At 48.3% G+C, this 22260-nt stretch overlaps 1 protein-coding gene and 1 pseudogene across 1 annotated transcript; one reads left to right on the forward strand and one right to left on the reverse strand.

The window, feature by feature from the left end:
* Positions 1-7754: 7754 nt before the first annotated feature.
* Positions 7755-17158, reverse strand: KRT74 (keratin 74). The gene is made up of 9 exons (XM_059682987.1): positions 16688-17158; positions 15860-16074; positions 15364-15424; positions 14764-14859; positions 14073-14237; positions 11238-11363; positions 9227-9447; positions 8803-8837; positions 7755-8323 (listed from the first exon to the last, which is right to left on the reverse strand). Exons 1-9 carry the CDS (start codon positions 17156-17158, stop codon positions 8127-8129), a joined length of 1587 nt encoding a protein of 528 aa, XP_059538970.1. The 3' UTR covers positions 7755-8126.
* Positions 11987-13613, forward strand: LOC132226110 (40S ribosomal protein S3a-like; annotated as a pseudogene).
* Positions 17159-22260: the final 5102 nt, after the last annotated feature.

A 22260-nucleotide genomic window follows, 5' to 3' on the forward strand; every position in this document is an offset into this window, starting at 1 on the left:
ATTGTCTCCAAAATTAGAGAGAATGAGCTGGGCGATTTGGATGACATCAGCTCAGGCCCTGCCAGCCCTCCTCAGCACACAGACCCAGGAAAGGAGCATGTTGTATGTGAACACCCACAAGCCCCCTCCTCGTGTCCCTGCATCCTCCTGGAGTTGCAGGCAGGGTGCTCAGCCCCAAGCCAGTTGGAGAGAGCACAGTCCCTGGGGGATGTGGTCACAATCAGAGCCGCTCATCTAGGGGCAGGTCAGCTGTTCAGCAGGTTGGCAGCTGGCAAGGCCAAATGTGAGCTCACCCCAGAGGAGCTGGGATATAAGGGACAGAGGAGCGCCACCCCACCAGGCACTCAGCTCTGCTCCCATCCTGCAGTGTGGCTGCCAGGGGTGCCCCCCAAGGCAGCCAGCCCCTCGCTCAGCTCTGAAGCTAGAAGCACCTCCTTTGAGCTTTGCTGACCATCTCCTTCCTCCATCCTCACTCCAAGCCTCCGGCAAAGTGTGTATCCTTGGGCTCTGAAGACCTAAGTCCTGGGCCTGCAGTGTGAACAAGGGAAGGTCTCGCAACTTCCTAAACCTCTGTTTCCACATCTCTAAGAAGGGGGATACTAATACCTATTCCACCTGCTCCCCAAGGAGGATGGCAGGCAACTTGTAAATAATAATAATGGTGATGATGATAATAGTAGTAGTAGCAGCTAACACACAGTGTGAGCTCTGCCAGGCACTGCTCTGAGCACTTCACCTATATTAGCTCATTTAATTCTCACAACAGCCTTATGAGGCAGGTACTGTTATTATCCCCATTTTACAGATGAAGATACTGAGGCACAGGAAGTTAGGTAACTTACTCAAGGTTGCACAGTTAGTGAGTAGCTGAGCCAGGATTCAACCAGGCAGCCTGCCTGCAATGTGTACTCTTAGTCTCTACACCGTCCTGGCTTCCTCACGTACAAATGCCCAGTGCAGGTGCCTGACCTATTCCAGGTGCACATGACCAACTCTAGCCTCCCACAAGCTCCAGTTCCAATTTCCTGCTGTCCTTCCTACATCTGCACCACAATGTGGAAAACTGAGCTCACACTTCCTATCCCCCATGGGCTCTGCCATGAAACGCGTGCTCACGGCCATCCTCCTAGGTCAGTGATGGCAAACCTTTTGAGCTCGGCGTGTCAGCATTTTGAAAAACCCTAACTTAACTCTGGTGCCATGTCACATATAGAAATTTTTTGATATTTGCAACCATAGTAAAACAAAGATTTATATTTTTGATATTTATTTTATATATTAAATGCCATTTAACAAAGAAAAATCAACCAAAAAAATGAGTTCGCATGTCACCTCTGACACACATGTCATAGGTTTGCCACCACTGTCCTAGGTGCTCCCCGCTCTTAGGAAGTCACCTGTCTTCTGTTGCCCCAGCTCCTCTGTATCTATCATCACTGCCTGGCCCAGGCTGCACCTGATCCTCTCTCCCTCTGGAATTCAGGCAGTAGCCTCTTGGGCAGTCCTCCCCTGTCTGCCCATCTAACCCCCATCCTGCAGGTCCACTCTGACTTCTTCCAGCTGACAGATATGCCCCAACATGTTGGAGGACATGTGTGGGTACACATCCATATTGGGTGGACTTGAACGTGGACATGAGCAGAATACCAATTGTTAAATATTTTCAATATCTTCCATAGACATGAACCAGTGAGGCAATGAGCACATGTCTATGCATGTGTACACGGGTTTCTGAGGACCACTGACCTGACAATGGGCCCCATCTTGAATTAGCTATTAACTGCCATGTTTCCATTCTTCTCCACTAGTGGCACACAAGCAAGAGCCAATTGTCTCATTTTCACTACATTCATTTTCAATAATAGCCATGAAGGGATGTGGTGAAACACAGCTGGTGACCAAGTAAGGGAATCAAATTCATTCATTCAACATCTCTGAGTTCATAAGAGCAGGAAAGATCCTGACTAGTTGAGTGTGTAAGAACATCCTTCCAAAGGGCAGAAGGATGGACAAACTGACTTCTCAAGGTCACAGAGCATCCATTTCAATGAAACTTTCTCTACCAATGCACATGGATGAATAAGTTAAAGCCTTGAGCTACACCAAGTTTGGAATCTGGGGAGAAATTTGTAGAGATCAGAAAATGAGAGGGTCAGAGGCAGAGGGAAAGGCACAGGGAGGAGGGCAAGAAAGAGTGGATGAGGTTCCAGGAGACAGGGTACACATTTCATGACTGCCATCTTCTTTTGCAATCAGTAATTCATTCACCACTTACTGAGCAATCTCTCTGTGCTCTCATATTGGGGATAAAGGAAATGAGAGGTCCTCAAATTCCCCAGACTTCCCTTTGATCAATCAAATGAAAGGTAAGATCTTCATCCTCCTACTGGCCGCAACTGTTCTCCCTGTATTTACTGCAGGTTGCTATTTGGTAGGAAAAGCTGGGAGCAACGTTTCTCTGGCCTTTTCTCTGCTACCTGCCCTCTCCCCAATTTATTTTTATTTAGGTAAGATTCATATAAAAGTAACATTTTATTTCATTTTTTAAAATATATTTTTATTGATTTCAGAAAGGAAGGGAGTGGAAGAGAGAGATAAAAACATCAATAATGAGAGAGAATAACTGATCGGCTGCCTACTGCATGTCCCCCACTGGAGATTGAGCCTGTAACCCACAAGCAGGTGCCCTGACCAGGAATTGAATCATGACCTCCTGGTTCATAGGTCAATGCTCAACCACTGAGCCATGCTGGCTGGGCTAAAAGTAATCATTTTAAAGCAAACACTTTAGTAGCATTAATATATTCACAATGTAGTGCAATCACAACCTTTACCTAGTTCAAATATTTTCATTCTAGAAGGAAATCCAGTATGCATTTGCAGTCAGTTCTCATTCCTCCTATCTGGATCCCTCCAACCACCAAATCTCTCTGGATTTATTTATGCTGGACATTTCAGATGAATGGACTCGTACAATATGTGACCTTTTGTGTCTGACTTCTTTCACTTAGCATAATGTTTTCAAGGTTTATCCACACTTGTGTATCAGTGTGTTAGTCCTTTTTATGACTAAACTAGAGGCCTGGAGCATGAAATTCACGCACAGGTGGGGTCCCTAGGCCTGGCCGGCAACCAGGGCTGATCAGGTTCTCCACCTCCCTGCCTCTTCCTTCCCTTGCCACCTGCTTCCACCGCCACCCACCCCCATTTTCCCATCCCAGCCCAGGGGCCCAGCCCTGATCAGGCAATCAGGGCCTGCCGGCTGCGGGGAGAAACTGGGAGGTTGGCCGGCAGGCCCCATCAGCAATCGGGCCCTGCAGGCTGGGGGCAGCTCCTGTATTGAGCATCTTCCCTCTAATGGTCAGTGCACATCATAGCGACTGGTCATTCCAGTCTTTCTGTAGTAACAGTCGCTTAGGCTTTTATATATATAGACTAGAGGACCACTGCACGAAATTCGTGCACTTGGGGGAGGGCATCCCTCAGCCTGGCCTGCGCCCTCTCACAGTCTGGGAGCCCTCAGGGGACGTACCATTGATGGCTTAAGCCAGCAGTTGGACATCCTTAGAACTGCCATGGAGGCAGGAGAGGCTCCCACCACTGCCACTGCACTCACCAGCCATGAGCTTGGCTTCGTGCTGACCACCAAGGGGCAGCTCCTATGTTGAGCATCTGCCCCCTGGTGGTCAGTGCACACCATAGAGACTGGTCGTTCTGCCATTCGGTCAATTTTCATATTAGCCTTTTATTATATAGGATAATATTCCATTGTATGAATATGCCACAATTTTTTTTATCCATTCATTTGTTGATGGACATCGGAGCTGTGTCATATTCCTTTCAGGCTCCTATAACACATACAATAGACTGGTGGCTTATAAACAACAGAAATTTATTTCCCACAGTTCTGTAGTTTGGGAAGTCCAAGATCAAGGTGCCAACATAGTTGCACTCTGGAGCAGGCCCTCTTCCTGGTTCATAGCCAGTGGCATCTCACTATGTCCTCAGATGGTGGAAAGGGCTGGGGAGCTCTGCAGGGTCCCTTTTATCAGAACACTAATCCCATTCATGAGGACTCCATTCTCATAACCTAAGCAACTCCCAAAGGCCCATCATCTTTAGGGGTTAGGATTTCAACATGTGACTTTTCATAAGACATAAACATTCAGACTATAGCAGGTTGCTTCCACCTTTAACTATCATGAGCAGTGCTGCTATGAGCACGCATGTACATGTATTTGTTTAAACACTTGTTTTCAATTCTTTTGGATATGTATACTTAGGAGTAGAATTGTTTAATTTTATGAGGAACTTCCCAAGTGTTTTCCACAGTAGATGAACCATTTTACATTCCCAACAGCAATGTATAAATGTTCCAATTTCTCCATATCCTCACCAAAACTTTTTATTTTCCATTATTTTTTATTACAGCCATCGTACTGGGTGTGAAATGGTACCACATTGTGGTTTGGATTTACATTTCCTTGATGACTAATCATGTTGAGCATTTATTCATGTGCTTGTTGACCATTTGTATGTTTTCTTTGAAGAAAGGTTCATTAGAGACCTTTGCTCATTTTTTAATTGGTCTGTTTGTCTTTTTCTGTTGAGTGGTAAGGGTTCTTTATGTATTTTAGATGCTACACCCTTTGCAGAGACATGGTTTGCAAATATTTTCTCATTCTTCAGGTTGTTTTTTCCCTTTCATAATAATGTCCTTTAATGTGCAGAAGTTTTTCATTTTGATGAAGTCCAATTTATCTATTTTCTCTTTTGTTGCTTGTGCTTTTGATGTTATAGCTAAGAATCCTTTACCAAATTCTAGATCATGAAATTTATCCCTGTTTTTTTTTTTCTAAGTGTATTATGGTTTTAGCTCTTATATTTAAGTGGTTGGTCCTATTTGAGTTAATTTTTGTATATGGTCTGAAGTAGGAGTCCCACTTCATTCCTTTGCATAAGGGTATCCAGTTGTCCCAGCACCATTTGTTGAAGAGACTGTTCTTTCCTCCACTTAATGGTCTTAGCATCCTTGTCAAAATGGTCATAGATGTATGGGTTTTACCTCACAAAATATTTTTAAACACATTGTGCTGGATAGTAAGACCCTAAGAACACTATCCTCTGGGTGTCTCTGTTGGGTGAAGCTCCATTGAGTGTCTTCTAATTGCTAAGCCCAGCAATGAATAAGGCCAATCCTTGTACTTACAGACCTCTGATGGTGATGGAATCAGTCACACAGACAGATCATTTCAATCACATGTGGAGATATCACAGTGGAGATGAACATCGGGCACTGCAAGGTTCTAGCCAATAAACACTCAGCTCAGCCTGGGGGTCCAAGAAGTCTTCCAGGAGGAGGAGTGGGTACCTGAGCAGAATCTCAAAGGAGCAGTAAATGTCCAGGGAATAAAAGGTGTCAATGACAATCCATGTACAGAGACTGTGTAAGCATGAATGTCACCCAGCCAGATGACCCACCCCTAACTGGAAATTTCACTGGAGGTCTCCATAGAACAAGTAACCAGATACTTACCCTCCTAGACAGTATGGGTGCTCCCTCACTCCCCTGGGCTGCTCTCCAACCTAAGCTCCCACATACACCTGTTCCTTCTAGTCTCTGCCTTGCATGCTGAAGCTTGACCTATGGAACTGAAGTTGGTCACCACTGGGCCTGACTCCATGCTTTCCCCTTTTGGACTTCAAAAACACTTCCAAAATGAGTCCTAAATCAAGAGCATGGTCACCACCCTGCACTTCTCAGGATCTTAAGCCCCAGATGATAAAGAACCTCCCCATTTCTGATGGGGATTAGCTGCAACCAGGAGAGCTGCCCCTCTGCCACTCTCAACATCCCAGCACAGGACACATTATCTCTGTCCCCCAAGATCATATCCATGTAACCTCTGGGTCCTTCACTGTGCATCCAGGGCTGGGCACAGCACTCAGGCCTCATAGTTCAGGGGTTAAAAGCGTGTCTGCATTGTGGCCCTGGAAGAGGCAATTTAATGGATGGTTCATGGATTCCACTAAAGCTTATTTCAAGAAGTGAATCCCATCTACTCTACCCCGAGCCCCTTTCACTGGGTCACTGGGAATTTGGCCTTTTGTGAAAGGCAGAGCATCCGTGCTAGGAAGGACTTTAGGGGTATTTGGTCCTGGAGTTCATGACCCAGGGAGTCCACTAATGGGCTTTGGGGGGTAGGCTGTGACCTCTGAACATGCAGGCATAATTCTGTATATTTTCCAAGGAAAAAGGCCCATAGCTTCCATCAAATCTCAAAGGGGTCATGACCCATCAGGTTAAGAACCACTGATTTGGTCTGAGCATAGCAGGTGACTGGCTAGTGGCCAAGCTGCAATAGAACCCCCGTAACTCCCAGCGCACTCACTGTTCTCCAATACCCACAGAGATGACCCAGAAACATCAAAGAGAGGCATTTGGGAAGAAAGCCCACCAGACTCCTGGGATCTTGTTCTTCCCAAGGTTTATTGCATCCTGGCACACACAGAAGAGGACCTCCTTGATACATGGAAGGCACAATGAGGTCAATGGAGGCAGCAGCTTGGGACCAGAGGCCCCGTCCTCACTAGGCCCCATCCCTGTTCCCCTGAGAGCTGTCAGGGGAACAACTGGGTGCATACTCATAACACAAGACAAATAAGAAAGCTGACTAATGGGCTGAATTTGGAAACTCAGTCAACCCCACTACCGATATCAAAAAATCTGAGCCCTCCCACCGCTCACCAAAACAAGTTCACAAAACCTGCACTCAAACCTACTGCAATAGCGTAATGTAAGTTCTCTCTCTGGGAATCTACGTGTCTATCTTTCTGATTATTTGATTAAACTCTCCTCCTTCTCCAGGAAGTCTTCCTTGCTTAGCTCCTCCATTCTGATCACTTCTCAGCATTGCTGCACTGGGCTGCCATTCCCTGATTTGTATAAATGTGTGGCTTTGCATGTGTGTTCATATCTCCTATCAGCCTGACCTCACCGCCAGAGAAGGCTGTTCTGGTCTGCCTCTAGCCTCCCAGGTTTGTGCACGTGTGCTAGGTGGGGTACACTATCATTATGGGGTGGGCAATTTGGAGAGATTGACACACTGGCAGGAGTGCAGCTCTGACATTAATCGAGGGCAATTTATTGAATATACAGCAGACATTCAGTCATGACTCATACAAAGGAGGAACTGGGTGTTGCCATTCTTAGAAATATTTACATCAAAGGCCATGGCTTCTGGGCTGGGAGGTACCACCAGAAACAGATCAAGATTCCCTTGCCAAACACAACTCATAGCAAGAAGAACTGAGTCAGAAACTACGGCAGGACACAGCCCAGAGAGAAGACCAAAGATAAATCACAGCGCTTGACTAAAAGAGTCATGAATTTAACATTCCCTTTGTTAAACAGGCAGTGTTGTGCCATGGAAAGAACACAGACCCTGGGGTCAGCCTGATCTGGCTCATCTCCAGACCCTGGCACTTAGTGAGTGATGGAGACAAGTTCTGCAGCCTCTCAGAGAATGAGTCTTCTCATCTGTCCCAAGGATACTGACTGCATCTTGCAGGAGGGATGATAATGAAAGGCAAAACATGTAGGGAGCTTGGCATGTAGTAGGTTCTTGACATGTGGAAGTAGCTATTACTAATAATAAAGGTAGTGGGTGGGTGGTGGGTGGCAGAAGATCTCCAGTCCTCCTTCATTTGGCCCTGTGACTATGGGCACAGCTGCTGTCTGAGACTATACACATTTTCTCCTGCTTAATGGAGTGGTTCTGCAAAGACCTTTTCCCCTCCCTGCTGACTCTCCTCCATCCTCTCCATCTCCTTCCTCTCCTCTCTCTGTAGGGATGATCATAGCTAAGACCGAAAAGATAATTATAGCCAAGACCCCTGCCAGTTGAAGGCAGCAAAGAAAACGAGAAGTCACAAAGTGCACACAGGGCCTGAGGAAACAGGGAGGTGACGGTTCCAATCAGAATTTGACAGTGAGACAAGCCATGGTTCAATGGCCCAGGGTTCTAGGCCTCAGGGTGGAGGATTGGGGTGTGGCAGGTGTCTTCAGGCAGGGCATGGGCAAGGGCATCTCTTCTCTGAGGTGCTGAAGCAAGGGGCCGTGTGGCTCATCGAGTGTCTTTCCTGGCTGGGGCACTGACTGGGATGCTCTTGCCTTGAGAGTCCTTGGGTTCTGTCCCTGGTGCCCCTCTGGTCCTGGTCTGCTCACTCCAGGTGCTGCCAGAGCTTCCCGCCGCACTGCTGGCACCAAGGGTGGTACTGGCGGAGGAGCCGAGGTGGTAGCTGCCTGCACTGCTGATGACAGCTGAGGAGGCAGAGCCAAGAGCAGGAAAGGAGTTCAGTGGAGTCCGTCAGAAGGTGAGCCATCCCCCTTAGTCCCACAGCAGCCCTCAGCATCAAGAAACACCACAAAGATGAAGCGAGACCCTCTGTTGAGCCCAGCATGGTGTGAGGTGAGGGCCACTCAGGACAGACATGCTCCCTGCCCTCCTGGAGAGTCTCAGACCACTGGCTCCCAAGGCCATATTCTCAACCCTTTCTCTCAACGATGATGCCCAGGGGAGAGCTAGGGAGGACTGGGGTGGGCATTACTTCATTCACTGCTTCCACGGGACAAAAGGGGACTAGGTTTCCTTTGAAGCCAGAGAAGCTTCACAAGACATTTCCAGAAACTCCAAGCTAGGAGGAGACAGTGAGTGGAGAAGGAGCATCACCTTATCCTGGGGTCCCCGTCTTCCCATCCAACCAGGATCCCCACCCAACCCAGTTCTCAGGGATACTCACAGATGCTCACAGAGGACGGATTCTCACCGGACATTCTGAAGGACAGAAAGTTAGAGGAGAAAACCTCAGGGGGTGTGTCTAGATTCAGCTAAGCCTTAGCGGGCTCCTGCTTTTATGTGTATATTGTTTTAATTCAACCTTATAACAACCCATAAGATGCAGCTCATAATCCTCATTTTATAGATGAGAAAATAGAGACCTGGGGACAGTAGTGATTTACCAGAACCAAACAGCTGTAAGTGGCAAAGCTAGCAATTAAACCCAGGTCTCTCTGACCCCACTGGCTCTTTCCACAGCACCACCAACCACCTGTGCTTCATGGCGCTCCCAACTGACCTTCCCTTACAGGAGGCTTCCAAACGGCCCTCATCCTAGCGGAGAGCCACCCACAGCCCCTTCTCCCTTGGCACCTTTGCCCCCTCACCGGCACTCCTCGCTCTCCAGCAGCTTGCGGTAGGTGGCGATCTCCATGTCCAGGGCCAGCTTCAGGCTCATGAGCTCCTGGTACTCGCGCAGCATCCGGGCCAGCTCCTCCTTGCCCTGGTGCAGGGCAGCCTCCAGCTCGTCCAGCTTGGCCCGGGCATCCTTCAGGGCGCTGTCCCCCTTCTGCTCAGCATTGGCGATGGACGTCTCCAGGTTGGCACACTGAAAGGCAAAAAATGGGGAGATCTTCAGAACACAACAAACTTTTTAGATCTTAAAGGTTAGGTAGCATAACCCCCTCACTTTACAGATGAGGCCCAAGTGACAAAAGGAAATAGCTGCAGAGCCAACACCAGAAGCTGGGTCTCCCCTACTTTCTGTTGCAGATGGATATTTAAGGTTGTGAAAAGCTATCAGAGTGGTTGCCTTTCAGGAATGCAAACTTTTCGATGTTGGAAAAGTTGTCTAAGGGCTGGGGTTGAAGCCACCAATGGCTGTAGGTTCCACGTATGCCAGGTCCAGAGAATTGTGCTGAGACCCAGCCAGGATGCCTCTAAGGATCAAATAACACACCAGTTGCCATTGTGATAGGATTTCTGCCTGTAGGACAGCTCTCATTGGAGACCCATTCTACCATTTAGCAATAAGAATGAACACTCTGTGAGGATGGTCTGTCTATCAGTGGTTCTCAACCTTCCTAATGCCATGACCCTTTAATACAGTTCCTCATGTTGTGGTGACCCCCAATTTCATTGTTACAAATTGAACATAATTAAAGCATAGTGATCAATCACAAAAACAATATGTAATTATATATGTGTTTTCTGATGGTCTTAGGCGACCCCTGTGAAAGGGTCATTCGACCCCCAAAGGGGTCTCGACCTACAGGTTGAGAACCGCTGGTCTAGATGGTCCCCAAGTCTGGCCTGAAATTAGGCCTATGGCCTCAGAAACTGGGCTCTGATGAACATCTGGCAGCCCTGTGATGACAGGTGCTAACGGAGGAGGAACAGTCTGTGGAGCCTGTGCCTGGTGTGGAAGGTTGTGGGGTGTGGGGAGGAGCGCGGGCTCTGGTCTTTCAGTTTGGCAAGCCTGTCACTAGCAGAGTTGACCTGGTTCTCTGGGGAGAACACAGGAAGGATTTGCCACCCCTTAAAATCATCTTCCCACGGACACAGTGCTTAAGGTTTGCTGCTTCCAAGTAAGACAGGATCCTTCCGGTGAAATAGAAACGGTACTTCGGCATAGGACAGGGGACCCGGAGGGCTTCATCTGCTGTCAATCTCACTCAGCCACCATGAACCTGTCTCACCCTGAGGGGCCCTGAATGCACACCCCACACATCCCACCTGTATTGTGTGTCTAGTGGGAGGAAGAGGCATGGGGGATGCCCTCAGAGGGTCACACTTGAAGGAGACATGGGCCAGGTTCATTGCACACAGAAAAAATCTGAGAAAGAGGGGAAAGGAAGGAAAAAACCTGGATTCTAATCCTGGCTCTATTAATAACCAGCTGGGGTCCTGGCTGGGTAGCACAGTTGATTGGAGTGTCATCCTGCTATGACAAGGTTGCAGATTTGATCCCCGATCAGGGCACAAACAAGAATCAACCAATGAATGCATAAATAAATAGAACAGCAAATCATTGATCCTCTCTCTCTCTCTCTCTCTCTCTCTCTCTCTCTCTCTCTCTCTATCTATCTATCTCTCACACACACACATACACACACACAGCAATCAATAAAATTTTTTTTAAAAAAAATAACAAGTTGGGGATCCTGGATAAGTTACTTCCCTCTCCAGCCCAGGAGTCAGATGAAATAAGCTCAAGGCTCCTCCCAATTCTGAGCAGGTGCCTGCTCTGACAGTGGGTGGGAAGGAGGGACAGTGGATGGCTGAGGCGCTCCTAAGCCCAGGTGGGGCAGATTTGCTTTTTACTGAAGGGTGGGCTCCAATTTGTCCACCGCAGAGGGTGAGATTGACCCTGGTGTTCTCTACGTGGTTGCTGCCCACCTGCTTCCTCACATTGACCGTCTCACAGCGGATCCTCTGCACGAGCCGGTTCAGCTCTGACATCTCGTTCTTGGTCTTCTTAAGGTCGTCGCCGTGCCGGCCAGCTGCCAGCTGCAGCTCCTGGATCTGGTTTCCCAGAGATAGGAAGTTGGTGATAAGACAGGACTGCTCAATCCATTCAAGGTAGGAGAAGGGTCCCAAGTAAACATTTCCACCCCTGAAATGAGCCAGGGGAGGTGGCTCCAGAGCAGAAGGTGATGGAGACAGGACCTGAGCATCCTTCTAGCTGTTTGGTGATGGTTCTGACCAAGAAGTCCACCTGCTTCTCTAAGCAGAACCTGTTTGCTGGGCCTAACCTCCCTTCTCATCACCCTGCATACAGTCTTGGGTTGGATAAAGGAAAAGGCAGCTCATATTATTTGTTAAACACTTCCAAAATATAAGAAGAGCTCTGACTCTTTCCACTCATTTAGTACTTCTATGTAGAGGCATCTTTTAAAAGCTAAGTTCTGTTCAGGTTCAGGTTCAGGTTCAGCTTCTGTTCAGCTATGAACAGGATAGGAGAGAGGTCCCTGCTCACATGAACCATACATTGTCCTGCAGCCCTTTCATGTGGACAGGAAGCCGAGGACAGCACATATCCCTGGGGTGATGTGATTTGGGGCACAGGACTTGTAGCTCAAATCTTTCCCTCTCCCCTTGGCCAGTTCTTCAGAGAATAGGGGCTGATGTGGCTATGGATGGAGAAAGTGAACCTGTATCCTTGCTGTTCTTGGGCTTTAATGACTGTGAAAAGGAGTGCTAGAACTGACAGGAGTGAGCGCTGAGAGCCCAGGTAAGGCTCTTCTCAGTGACAGCCCCAAGGGCTTTACTCCAAAGCATAGCTCCTCTTACTTAGAAGGCACCTAGAACTCTCCTCTCTCCTCTTGGAAGCCCTCCCTCACTGATCAGAAAAGAGCTCCTGGCCTTTTTGCCCTCTGAACGCCACCACCACAGTGGTTGACAAGAATGAGCGCCTTATGCAAGGCAACAAAAAGGGAGCCAAGAAGAAAGTGGTTGATCTATTTTCTAAGAAAAATTGGTATGATGTGAAAGCACCAGCTATATTCAATATAAGAATATTGGGAAAACACTAGTCACAAGAACTCAAGGAACCCAAATCGTATCTGATGGTATCAAGGGTCATGTTTTTGAAGTGACACTAGCTGATCTGCAGAATGATGAATTTGCATTTAGAAAATTGAAGCTAATTACTGAGAATGTTCAGGACAAAAACTGCCTGACTAATTTCCACGGAATGGCTCTTACCCGTGACAAAATGCCGGGAGCCGGTCCATCCTTGCTGTTTCAAGGGACCTGGCATATATGGCATACTGTTCTTAATATGTTTGCTCACCTTCTTGGCACTATATGTTTTAACCAAGGTCTCTGAGAAAGGTTGTTTTCCCCAGGTAGGGATTTTCCCCTGAAGTTAGGGAGGGAATAAAACCCCTCAACTAAGTGCCAGGCGGGTAATTAATCCCTTTAACTACGAACAATCATGCTTAAACTACATAATCTTTTCTCCCTGGAATGGAGATAAGAAACGCCCTAACCTTTGTAATAGAGATTGATAGGATTGAATCAACTGGTATAAATACAGTTGTAACAAGACAGAAAGACACAGAACTCAGAACACAGAACTCATGAGACAGAATTCAGAAGACAGAACCTACAGGGAGCCTGGAGACAGAAGAACTTCGCTGGAGAGAACATGGCAATAGATCCTGGACTGAACCTGACTACAGAAATTGGCAAGAGAACCTGACTAGAACATGGCGACCAAACCTGGCTGGAGAAGTCCCTGTGTCATTCCTTCTTCGCCGACTCCATCCACACCTATGGGGACCCCTGGACCCGCTGGGGTTGGACCCCGGCAACAAAATATGTTCCATGGTCAATAAATGGCAGGCCATGAATGAAGCGTGTGTTGATGTCAAGACTACCAGTGAGTGTTTGCTTCATCTATTCTGTGTTGGTTTTACTAAACACAACAATCAGATTAGGAAGACCTATTATGCTCAGGATAGACAGGTCCACCAAATCTGGAAGAAGATGATGGAATTCATGACCCAAGAGGTGCAAAAGACTTAAAAGAAGGGGTCAATTAATTTGAGGTAGCATTGGAAAAGACAGAAAAGACTTGACAATCTATTTACCCGCTCCATGGTGTCTTTGTTAGAAAGTCAAATTCTGAAGAAGCCCAAGTTTGGATTGTAAAAACTTATGGAACTTCATGGTGAAGGCAGAAGTTCTGGAAAAGCTACTGGGGATGAGCCAAGTGTTAAAGTTGATTGAGCTGATAGATGTAAGTTCCCCCTCCAAGGATCTATTTAAAATTCAGACTTTTAATGTGACAAATAAAAAAATCCCATTAGTTATTTTTTTAAATGAAAGAAAATAGCTCTAGGCTTCCTCTTCTTCATATCTGCCCACCCCAGCTCACCCATATACACTGTGCTTTATATCTGTTACACTCCTTCTGCTCCGTGGCAACATGTCCTACCTCCTAGAAATACCTTTGTTTTATAACAAGAACACCTCACTTTTTTCTTCCACCAGAAGATTGCCTATCCTCTATTGGATATGCCCATCCATGCCATTTTTTAAAAATTATCTTTGATAATGGCCTCTGCCAATGATTCTTTTTGGGTAGAATGTCGTTAAGCCATTGGTAATAACCCCTTTTTCATTCAGCATATCTCCAAAGATATTTCTCCCATTCACTGGTGGAGGTGTACCTTCCCAAGAAAGAAGGGGCTGGTGGAGAAAGGAGATCCCCACCCCAGTGCCCACCTTGCTCTGGTACAAGGCCTCAGCCTCGGCCTTGCTCTTCAGGGCAATCTTTTCATACTGGGCGCGGACCTCAGCAATGATGCTGTCCAAGTTCAGGTCCCGGTTGTTGTCCATGGACAGGATAATGGAGGTCTCACTGGCATGAGTCTGGATCTGGGCTATCTCCTAAGTTGAGAAGTGAGGACAGAGTCAGGGTCCCCCAACTTCTCTCCTGTGCTCATCAGTCTCTAGGCCTGCAGCCCTGGAAGAACGGGCTAAGGTGGAGGCAGGAAGTACCTGATGGAGATCTGTCTGTGGAGCCGAGGGAGAAGGCTCACAGGAGCAGGACACCCCCTGTACCCCCCCAGGACTCCCCCCTCCACTACACAGGCAACAGGTAGTGGGAGAAATTTCCTATGATTTACAGACACAAGAATTTTTGCTTTAGCAGAACTTCATGGGGTCATTTTTTTTCTGCCTGTGAGCAAGGTCACTTTATAGGCTCAGATGAGATCGTCTCCTGTGTCTATGGGCTCTGGGGACCAGGATTCTACACTGTCATGGTCTCCCAGTGCAGGGTTTTGCACTTTTCCATCAAAACAGCCTTCATACTGTTTATCCTAAATCCCTCCTATTGGCATCTCCCTGGAAGAGCCAGATGATATTCTCAGCTGGAGAGAGGTGGGATGGGGAAGGGGAGGAATGTCCTTACCGCATCGTACAGACACTTGAGGAACTTGATGTCTTTTTCCAGAGAGTCCACTTTGGCCTGGAGCTCCACCTTGACCATGTAGGCTGCATCTGCATCCTGCCAAGAGGCACCAAAGCCATTGGTCAATACAACCCCCCTCCCATCAGCTTTCTTGTCCCTGCCCCAAAGCCATCTGATTTCCTGTGTTTTGCCCACAAAGGAAAACACATTGATGAATACAATCACTCGATATTGCTTTTCTCTCAGACTCACTGAATCTTTGGGAATAGGAAAAGGAGAATGAGGCCTACTCGTTCTCTGCTACACCTGGAGAAAACAAAGCCCAGGGAGGTGGGGTGAGTTTCTTCAAGTCACACAGGAAGGCTGAACTGAACCAAAGTTTCCCAATTCCCAGACCAGAAGTCTCTCCTGACTGACTCTGTCCATTTCCTGGATGTACGCCCTGTCTTTTCAATTTGCTGGAGACCAGAACTATGTATGACTCCATCCCCATTCAGGCACCAGCCCCTGCCCCAAGAGACCTGGGCTGAAATACTGAGCAGAGTTGGTTAGGATGGGGTGTAAGAGAGGCCAGAGTCCTTAGGCTCTTCTCTCTCTTACCTTCTTGAGCACCACAAACTCATTCTCAGCTGCTGTGCGCCGATTAATCTCCACCTCATACCTGTGGGCCAGGAAAGAAGATAGCAGAGGCCTCAGTCCCAACAGCCAAGTAGCCTTGTCTTCCCTCTGATTGAGCAAGTGCTCAGGATATAGAGTCCCCACAAGCTCTCCTAAAGGTGAGCAGTGCAGAAGCTGGTGGTGGCAGTGGTCTGTCCCTGAGTTACCTCATCTACATTCCACTTGCTGGAAAATATTCAGGTGTCTATTATGCTCCCCAAACTGGCCACTGAACCAGTCAGGGACTCAATGAGCATAGGAACTTTTCCTATCAACTAGATAGGAAGTTATCAAACAGGGTCTTTCCCCCACAACCAGAGAAGGGGTGTGAGCACTGACCCTGGTGCTTGCTCCCTTCCCTCCTAAAGTGGCTTAAAAATTGGCTGAGCCCAGGAGCTTCTGGGAACATGACCCATGATCTTTGGGGGTACCTGCTCACCTCTTCTTGTAGTCCTCCACCAGGACCCGCATGCTCTTCAGCTCTGAGTCCAGCCTCACCCTGTCCCCCGACAGTGTCTCCAGCTGCTTCCGCAGGGTGCTGATGTAGCCCTCCAGGAGGGGCTCCAGGTTCTTCTGACAGTTGCTCAGGTCCAGCTGCTGCAACAACTCCCACTTGGTCTCCAGCACCTGGTTCTGCTGTTCCAAGAACCGCACCTGCAACCATAATAAATGCTATCATGTCCCATGGACTTACACCATTGACTCCCCAGGTTATGTAGATTTTTCCTAAAGTCATTTGACTCAAGTCCTGACTCTACTCATGAAATTCCATATAAAATAGACCCTTTGCATGCTCATTCCACAGCCTTCTGGACAAAATCAGTCACTGAAAAAGGTGAGTCCATAGCTTTCTCCTGTCACCTGAGCCAGCACCCAGGAGATGCTCTTCCTTGTGTCTGTACATGTTTCTTCTGTACCATGAGCCCTTCCCCTAAATAATGCTGAGTCTGTTAACCCCTTGTCTTCTTTAAAGAGCTGGAGGTTCATCTACCATCCTTCAGAAAACCATCACTTCTTTCTCATGGTTTCTAAATGGCTACCCTTTACCCAGTTTCCCACCCTTCTCTGTAAAATCCCCAAAGAGAGCAATACATACATTTATTTCTTTGTGCTACCTAGCTTCCAGGCCTGTTTTCTCTGTTATGATCAGGGAGTCCTTCTAGGGTCCAGCTGCCACCTTTCCATTTGCAATGCCCTGTCCACTCCCAGGCAGCAGGAACCACTCATATCTTACTCGACTGTCTTATCCTCCTCCTATGAGACCTACCTTATCGATGAAGGAGGCAAACTTATTGTTCAGCGCCTTGATCTGTTCTCGCTCCTGGGCACGTACTTTCTGGATCTTGGGGTCCAGCTCCACATTGAGGGGTGCTAGGAGGCTCTTGTTGACAGTGACCTGGTGGATGCCCCCAGGTAGGCACATGGATGGGCACACAGGCCCCAGGGCAACACTACCGAACATACTGCCAGCAAAGCCAGGTGCCCGGCCTCCTCCATACCCAGAGCCAGGCCAGAAGCTATAACCTCCAGTCCGAACATCACCACCAGCCACGTGGAGGGAACTACGTCCATCCCCTCTGAGACTGTAGAGGCTCCGACTGCCAAAGCCGGCCCCAGCTCCTTTGCCAGCCCCGTGGTGAGAAGCCACACTGCCCACAGCCTTCCTCAGCACCACTGCCGAGTACCCACTGAAGCCACGCTTGTCACCACCAGACTTGATGCTCAGTTGCCGACTCATGATGTGAGAGAGGAAGTTGACAGAGCTGGAAAACAGCAGTCACCAACAGATAGAGAACACGAAGGGACACCCACAGCTCTGGCTCCTTTTATCCTGCCGAGCCTTGGACACCGGAAAAGGGCGTCTCTCCACCGTATCCTTTCCTCCTGCTAAAGGGCCAGGGGCCATGGGCAATTTGTGGAACAGAGATCGCAAGCCCTTTGCTGCAACAAAGCACCTCTGATAGCGAGCAGAATATGCTGCCCTTGCAGACTGGAGGGGTCTAATAGACGTTTATCTGTGCTCCTAATTAGGGACCTGCAGAGTTATCCCCTTCACAGATCTCCTACCTTCACTTTTCCTGTGCCTTCCTCTAGCTTATCTATTACCAAGGAGCAGGGGAAAGGCCTGCTTTGTCCACGTGGGCTCATCCCAAACCCCCAGGTTCCTCCCCAGAGGCCCCATCTCCCTATAATCTGATCTTACTGAGGAGCTGGGATGTCCATGCTGAGGATGAAGAGACTGGAAAAGGACATGGTGGGTCTTCAAAGATCTGGACCCAAGAAAAAAGTCCCAGGGGCCACTCTAAGGACCACAGCTGTCCAGCAATGGAACAGACATCAGGAAAATAGTGGAAATGACTGTATGGGTCCCAGCAGTGGTGCTGTCTGGGGCTTTCTGTCCTGGGCAGGGCCTAGGTAGTGGATATTGCCTTTTCAATAGTGAGAACCTTTCCAGGGAACTGGCGGTTCTTCCACTGAATTTTTTTCTCCTGGACAGGGTGAGCTCTTCCATTCTAGGAGGTCGGGCCATAGAGCAGCCTCAGGAGCTGGGACATTCACTCTTCTCTCTCTGGGGATAACATCTGTCCTCGCACTCCCTAGAGAAACACTCCATGCCCAGTGTCCAAGGTACAGAAGGCCCTGAGGCTCACTCCTGGGTTCAGGGTGGGCTGTTCTGCTAGTTTCCTGATCACTTTAGGAAGCCACTCAATCTTAGATCAGAAAAGCCAGTTCTTTGCAGTAAAGTTCAGGTAGTCCTAGGAAAGGGCGATGATACGTTAAAAATGCTAAAAATTATTTCAAGAACAGGCACCTGGTAGCTGCCCTAATGCAGGACTCTGACCACTTCTATAACTAAATTGGGGAGCCTGGAGCCATTGGGATAGCCAGAGGGTAGTAGACAACTGCTGTGGCTGCTGGGGAAGGGAAAGGGGGAGACAGTGAGCTGGGCACCAGGATGCCTATACGCCTGGCTGCCTCAGAGGGTTTTCCCTTTATTGTGTTCTCCTCTCAGCCCAGAGGCAGCGGTGGAAGCTCCTTCTCCAGGAACCCTGCCTCTCAACCTTCCTGGCAGGGCCGAGCATGAGAGAGCATGAGAGGGCATAACTGAAGTGGGTTCTTGCACTTTTCTAAACCAGATTGTGTGTGAGCCTGATGTTCTGAATATCAACAAACTATAGTGAGTCCCTTGACTGGGAATGACTAATGTATGGCTCCAGCCCTCAAGGAACCTGAAGATCAATGAACAGAATTCATAAAAAGAACTTAAATCTGGGGCCAAAGCTCCAGAATAACAGGAAAGAATTGTGAACAGGGATTAGAGGTGTGCAGGGGAGGAGGGGCTAATTGTGATTGGCATTTTAGGGGTCTCCAGAAGGCCAGTTTTATACCCCCAACAGTACCTATCACAGGGGCTGGCTCCGAGTAGCCACTCCCAGGCAGGAGGGATTTGAAGTATGACCTGAAGTCAGCAATGGTGGCGGCAATACAATCAGTTGTGATCATAGTGACAGTAGTAACAACAAAAGTCAACGTTTATTGTTCACTTTGTACGTGCCAGACATTGTGCCAAGCACTACAAGGGTTTCTAATTGAACTCTCATTTTACTAACTCCACTTTACAGTTGAAGAAACTGAGGCCTAGAGATGTTCAGGAACTTGCCCAAAGTCACTCAGCTAGTAAACCAGAGCTGGGGGTGGAATTCAAGAGTATCTGGTTTCACAGTCCCTGCTCCTAACCACCATCATCACATAATGTCGTAGAGATTAGTCAGAGATGCAAAGACTTTCTGATATGGACTTCTGAGTTCCTTGGGCCGTGTTTCTCTGGTTCAGAGAGAGAGAGTCAGCCAAAATAGGGATGGGCAGGGGAAGGAAAAGAGTCACTTTTCAGCAGGGCTATTTTATTGTAGACCCCTCCTCCAGTCGCCATCCCCGAGGGGCTCCCTATGGGAAATACACATGGTTCTGGTGGGCTGAGTCTCCTGGGCCAAGTCTGTGCCTCCACTGTGGGGCTGAGCGTGAGCTCTGTCTGCTAGGGGAGCTGGACCTCTTACCAAAGACCTTCTCAGAAGAACATTTACAAAGTAGGAAAAGTTCAAAGCTAGATCTTCAAGGCTAGAGAAGACGTAGGGTGATTAAAAAATAGTTTCGGGTGCCTGGGAAAATGCTGGAGAATGAACTAAGCCCATCCATGTTCCAAGGTGATGGGCCTGGGAGAGCCAGGACTAGGGCTGGGGTCCCTGCACCTTTCAGTGTGCATTCCACACACACTGCCTCTCTATGCCAGGTCCTGTACTAGGGGCTGGCAAGTAGGGGCTCAGTGATAGCGGTGGTGGTGGTGATGACAGTGGTGATGGTAGTTGTGACACAGAAGAAAGAAGAGGAGGCAGAGGAGGGTTTCCAGACAACAGTGTTGTGACTGTGGCCACACACAGGTGGCTCCCCTCCCAGCTGGTTCCTAGGGAATGAAATTGCAGGCGATTTTCTTTAGCCTGCACAGTCAGATCTCGGACAGCCCCAATTTTCACCTTGTTGGCTACCCTTTAATTAGTCATCACACTCCACACCCTAGTCTTTGAGTTCACTGGACTAATGAATGTCCCAAAGCCTGAAGAGATTGGCTTAGTCAATGAATGTAAAATTGAGTGCCTACTGTGTGGACTACTCAATGCTGGACACTGAGGGAAGGAGACTTCTAAGACTTTCTCCTTCCCCCCTAAAAAAATGGAAATTGAACTGGAGGAGAAAAAATATAAACTGACGAGAGTTGTTTTGCTCTTGTTTTGCTGTAGTTTAATTCCACATGCCTGTATTCAATAATGTGCTTGACTGAATGGCTTAGATAAGCTGTTATTAAAATCCTGATTTTTAAAAAAATCAAAATGAAATACATTGGGCTCAAAATACATTGAGACCTGGAAGGTGATCCTGACTGGACACGTGCACTGCATCTGAGAGGCCATGAGCCGCCCAGGTGGACTGAGAGGAAGGTTTGACTTGGGGAGAGGAGGTCAATGGGAGAAAGATGGTGGCTAAGACAGTTCCTGCAGACTGTGTGAACTGTAAGAGGGTCATGAGGGGAAGAAACATCACTGAGCCAGGGCTTTAGGTTAAAGAACAGATTCCATGTTACACAAGGAGAACTGTGAGGGAGACAGGACCCTAGAGAACCCTGAAGGAGCTAAGTCCATTTGCTCCACGGTGTCCTGCCACGAGTTAAGGGAATTCCTGGAGGGTAGAAGTCCCTCTCAGCCGAGCACACTACCCTGGAGGTACATAGAAAGCAGTGCCACGAATAATCCCAAATGGACACATCCAAAGTCATGTCTGCTTGGCTTGGAGAAAGGATCCTGAAGGTCATTTTTCCACCCATTGGTTTTTTGACTACTCTTGGGCATAGTCTAGGGAACCAGCATTCTGTAGATCAAGGTCATTAATGGAAAGAGGAAGAAGCTTGAAAAGTTTTGGGGCTAACTTTGGGGTGACAAGATTTGGGGATAAACCACAGCATGTTGGAATCAGAAAGGACTTGAAACTGAGTTATCTGATCATTTGAATATGAGCTCAGTGCAGAAACCTAAAGCTCTCTGCCTGTCTGAACCAGTTTGAAAGGTGCCCGTTTTTCCATCCTCATCCAAAGTTAGCTTAAACAGTAGATTCATCAGCTTTTCTTTCATTTTTTACCTCTCCTCCCAACACCCTACACCTTCCTGGCATGAAATTCTCCGAGTCCTGGCCTCTCGAGTCCCACAGCAAATGGGATATGCACTAAGCAGTAGGGCAGAGCCATCGCTGCAGTCCAGGGCTCTAGACTGACCACCTGGCCCAACTCCCCAGGATTGACGACTTATCCAGTGCTACGACCTGGGCGGCCAATCACCCTATCACCCCTTATATTGCAGAGTGCAGAGTCCCAGATTCCCCAGTAGTTTGTAGGGGTCATTGAAGTTACATCTCTCTTCATCCATCTAGTCCCTCTTCCCCATGCCCATTCTTACACACACAGGTTAATGTGAATCCTCCAGATTATTAAGAAAACAGGTAGCTGGATCTCATCCATTTAAATTCAGTTTCACTCTCACTTATCAAACGCAGGCACTGTGCTGAGTGAAATCCCAGAGGGCAGTCGGAGCTCTGAATCCCCACCGGTGCCACCTTAGTGTCAAGACATTGTGCAGTGATCCTCTGCTTGATCAAACTTACCAGAGGATGCTTAGTGATCTGACACCTAGTGGTGGTTCCCTTAGCACAGCTGGTCGTAGAACTTTCTAGCAGTACTCCTTGGCATCTCTCCACAAACACCTCTTTCTGAGTCTAGGGCCTTCCTGTCAACTCCTCAGCATTAGCACCCCGGATCTTGCTTCTGCCCGCTGCAGCCTAGCTCAGGAGGGGCATGTCCCGGCCTTCCTGCCACAAGAGAGTTTAACCAAGAGAGTGTAACTGTCACAGCGGTTTAACCAAGTGGCTGCAGGGCCTCGGCCACCTTTGTGCCGGTTAGAAAGATGCAGCCCTTAGCCTGAGTGCACAGCTGGATTTCAGGCCCCACTCACCCCTCATGTGCACAGCCCACAGGGCCCTGGGGCAGCATGGTTGGCTTGCCTGAACCTCAAGCATAGGCTCAAGACATACAGGTGAGCTGGAGCCTGTGGCCAGAATTCTGTGCTCTCAAAGGGAAGGCCATCAGAGTCTCCCGGCTCCCCCCATGCCCCCCAGTTGTCCCCTACTCCTCCAGGGCTGGCTGAGTGCTGTCTTCCAGTCCCCTGGGTCTTTTCCTTCTCTGAGCCCTGGGGAAGTGGTGGCCCCCCTGCTCCCCCCTGTGTCCACTCTGGGCTCTGACCA

Source organism: Myotis daubentonii, chromosome 2 (assembly GCF_963259705.1).
Source record: "Myotis daubentonii chromosome 2, mMyoDau2.1, whole genome shotgun sequence".
Taxonomy (NCBI): Eukaryota; Metazoa; Chordata; class Mammalia; order Chiroptera; family Vespertilionidae; genus Myotis; species Myotis daubentonii.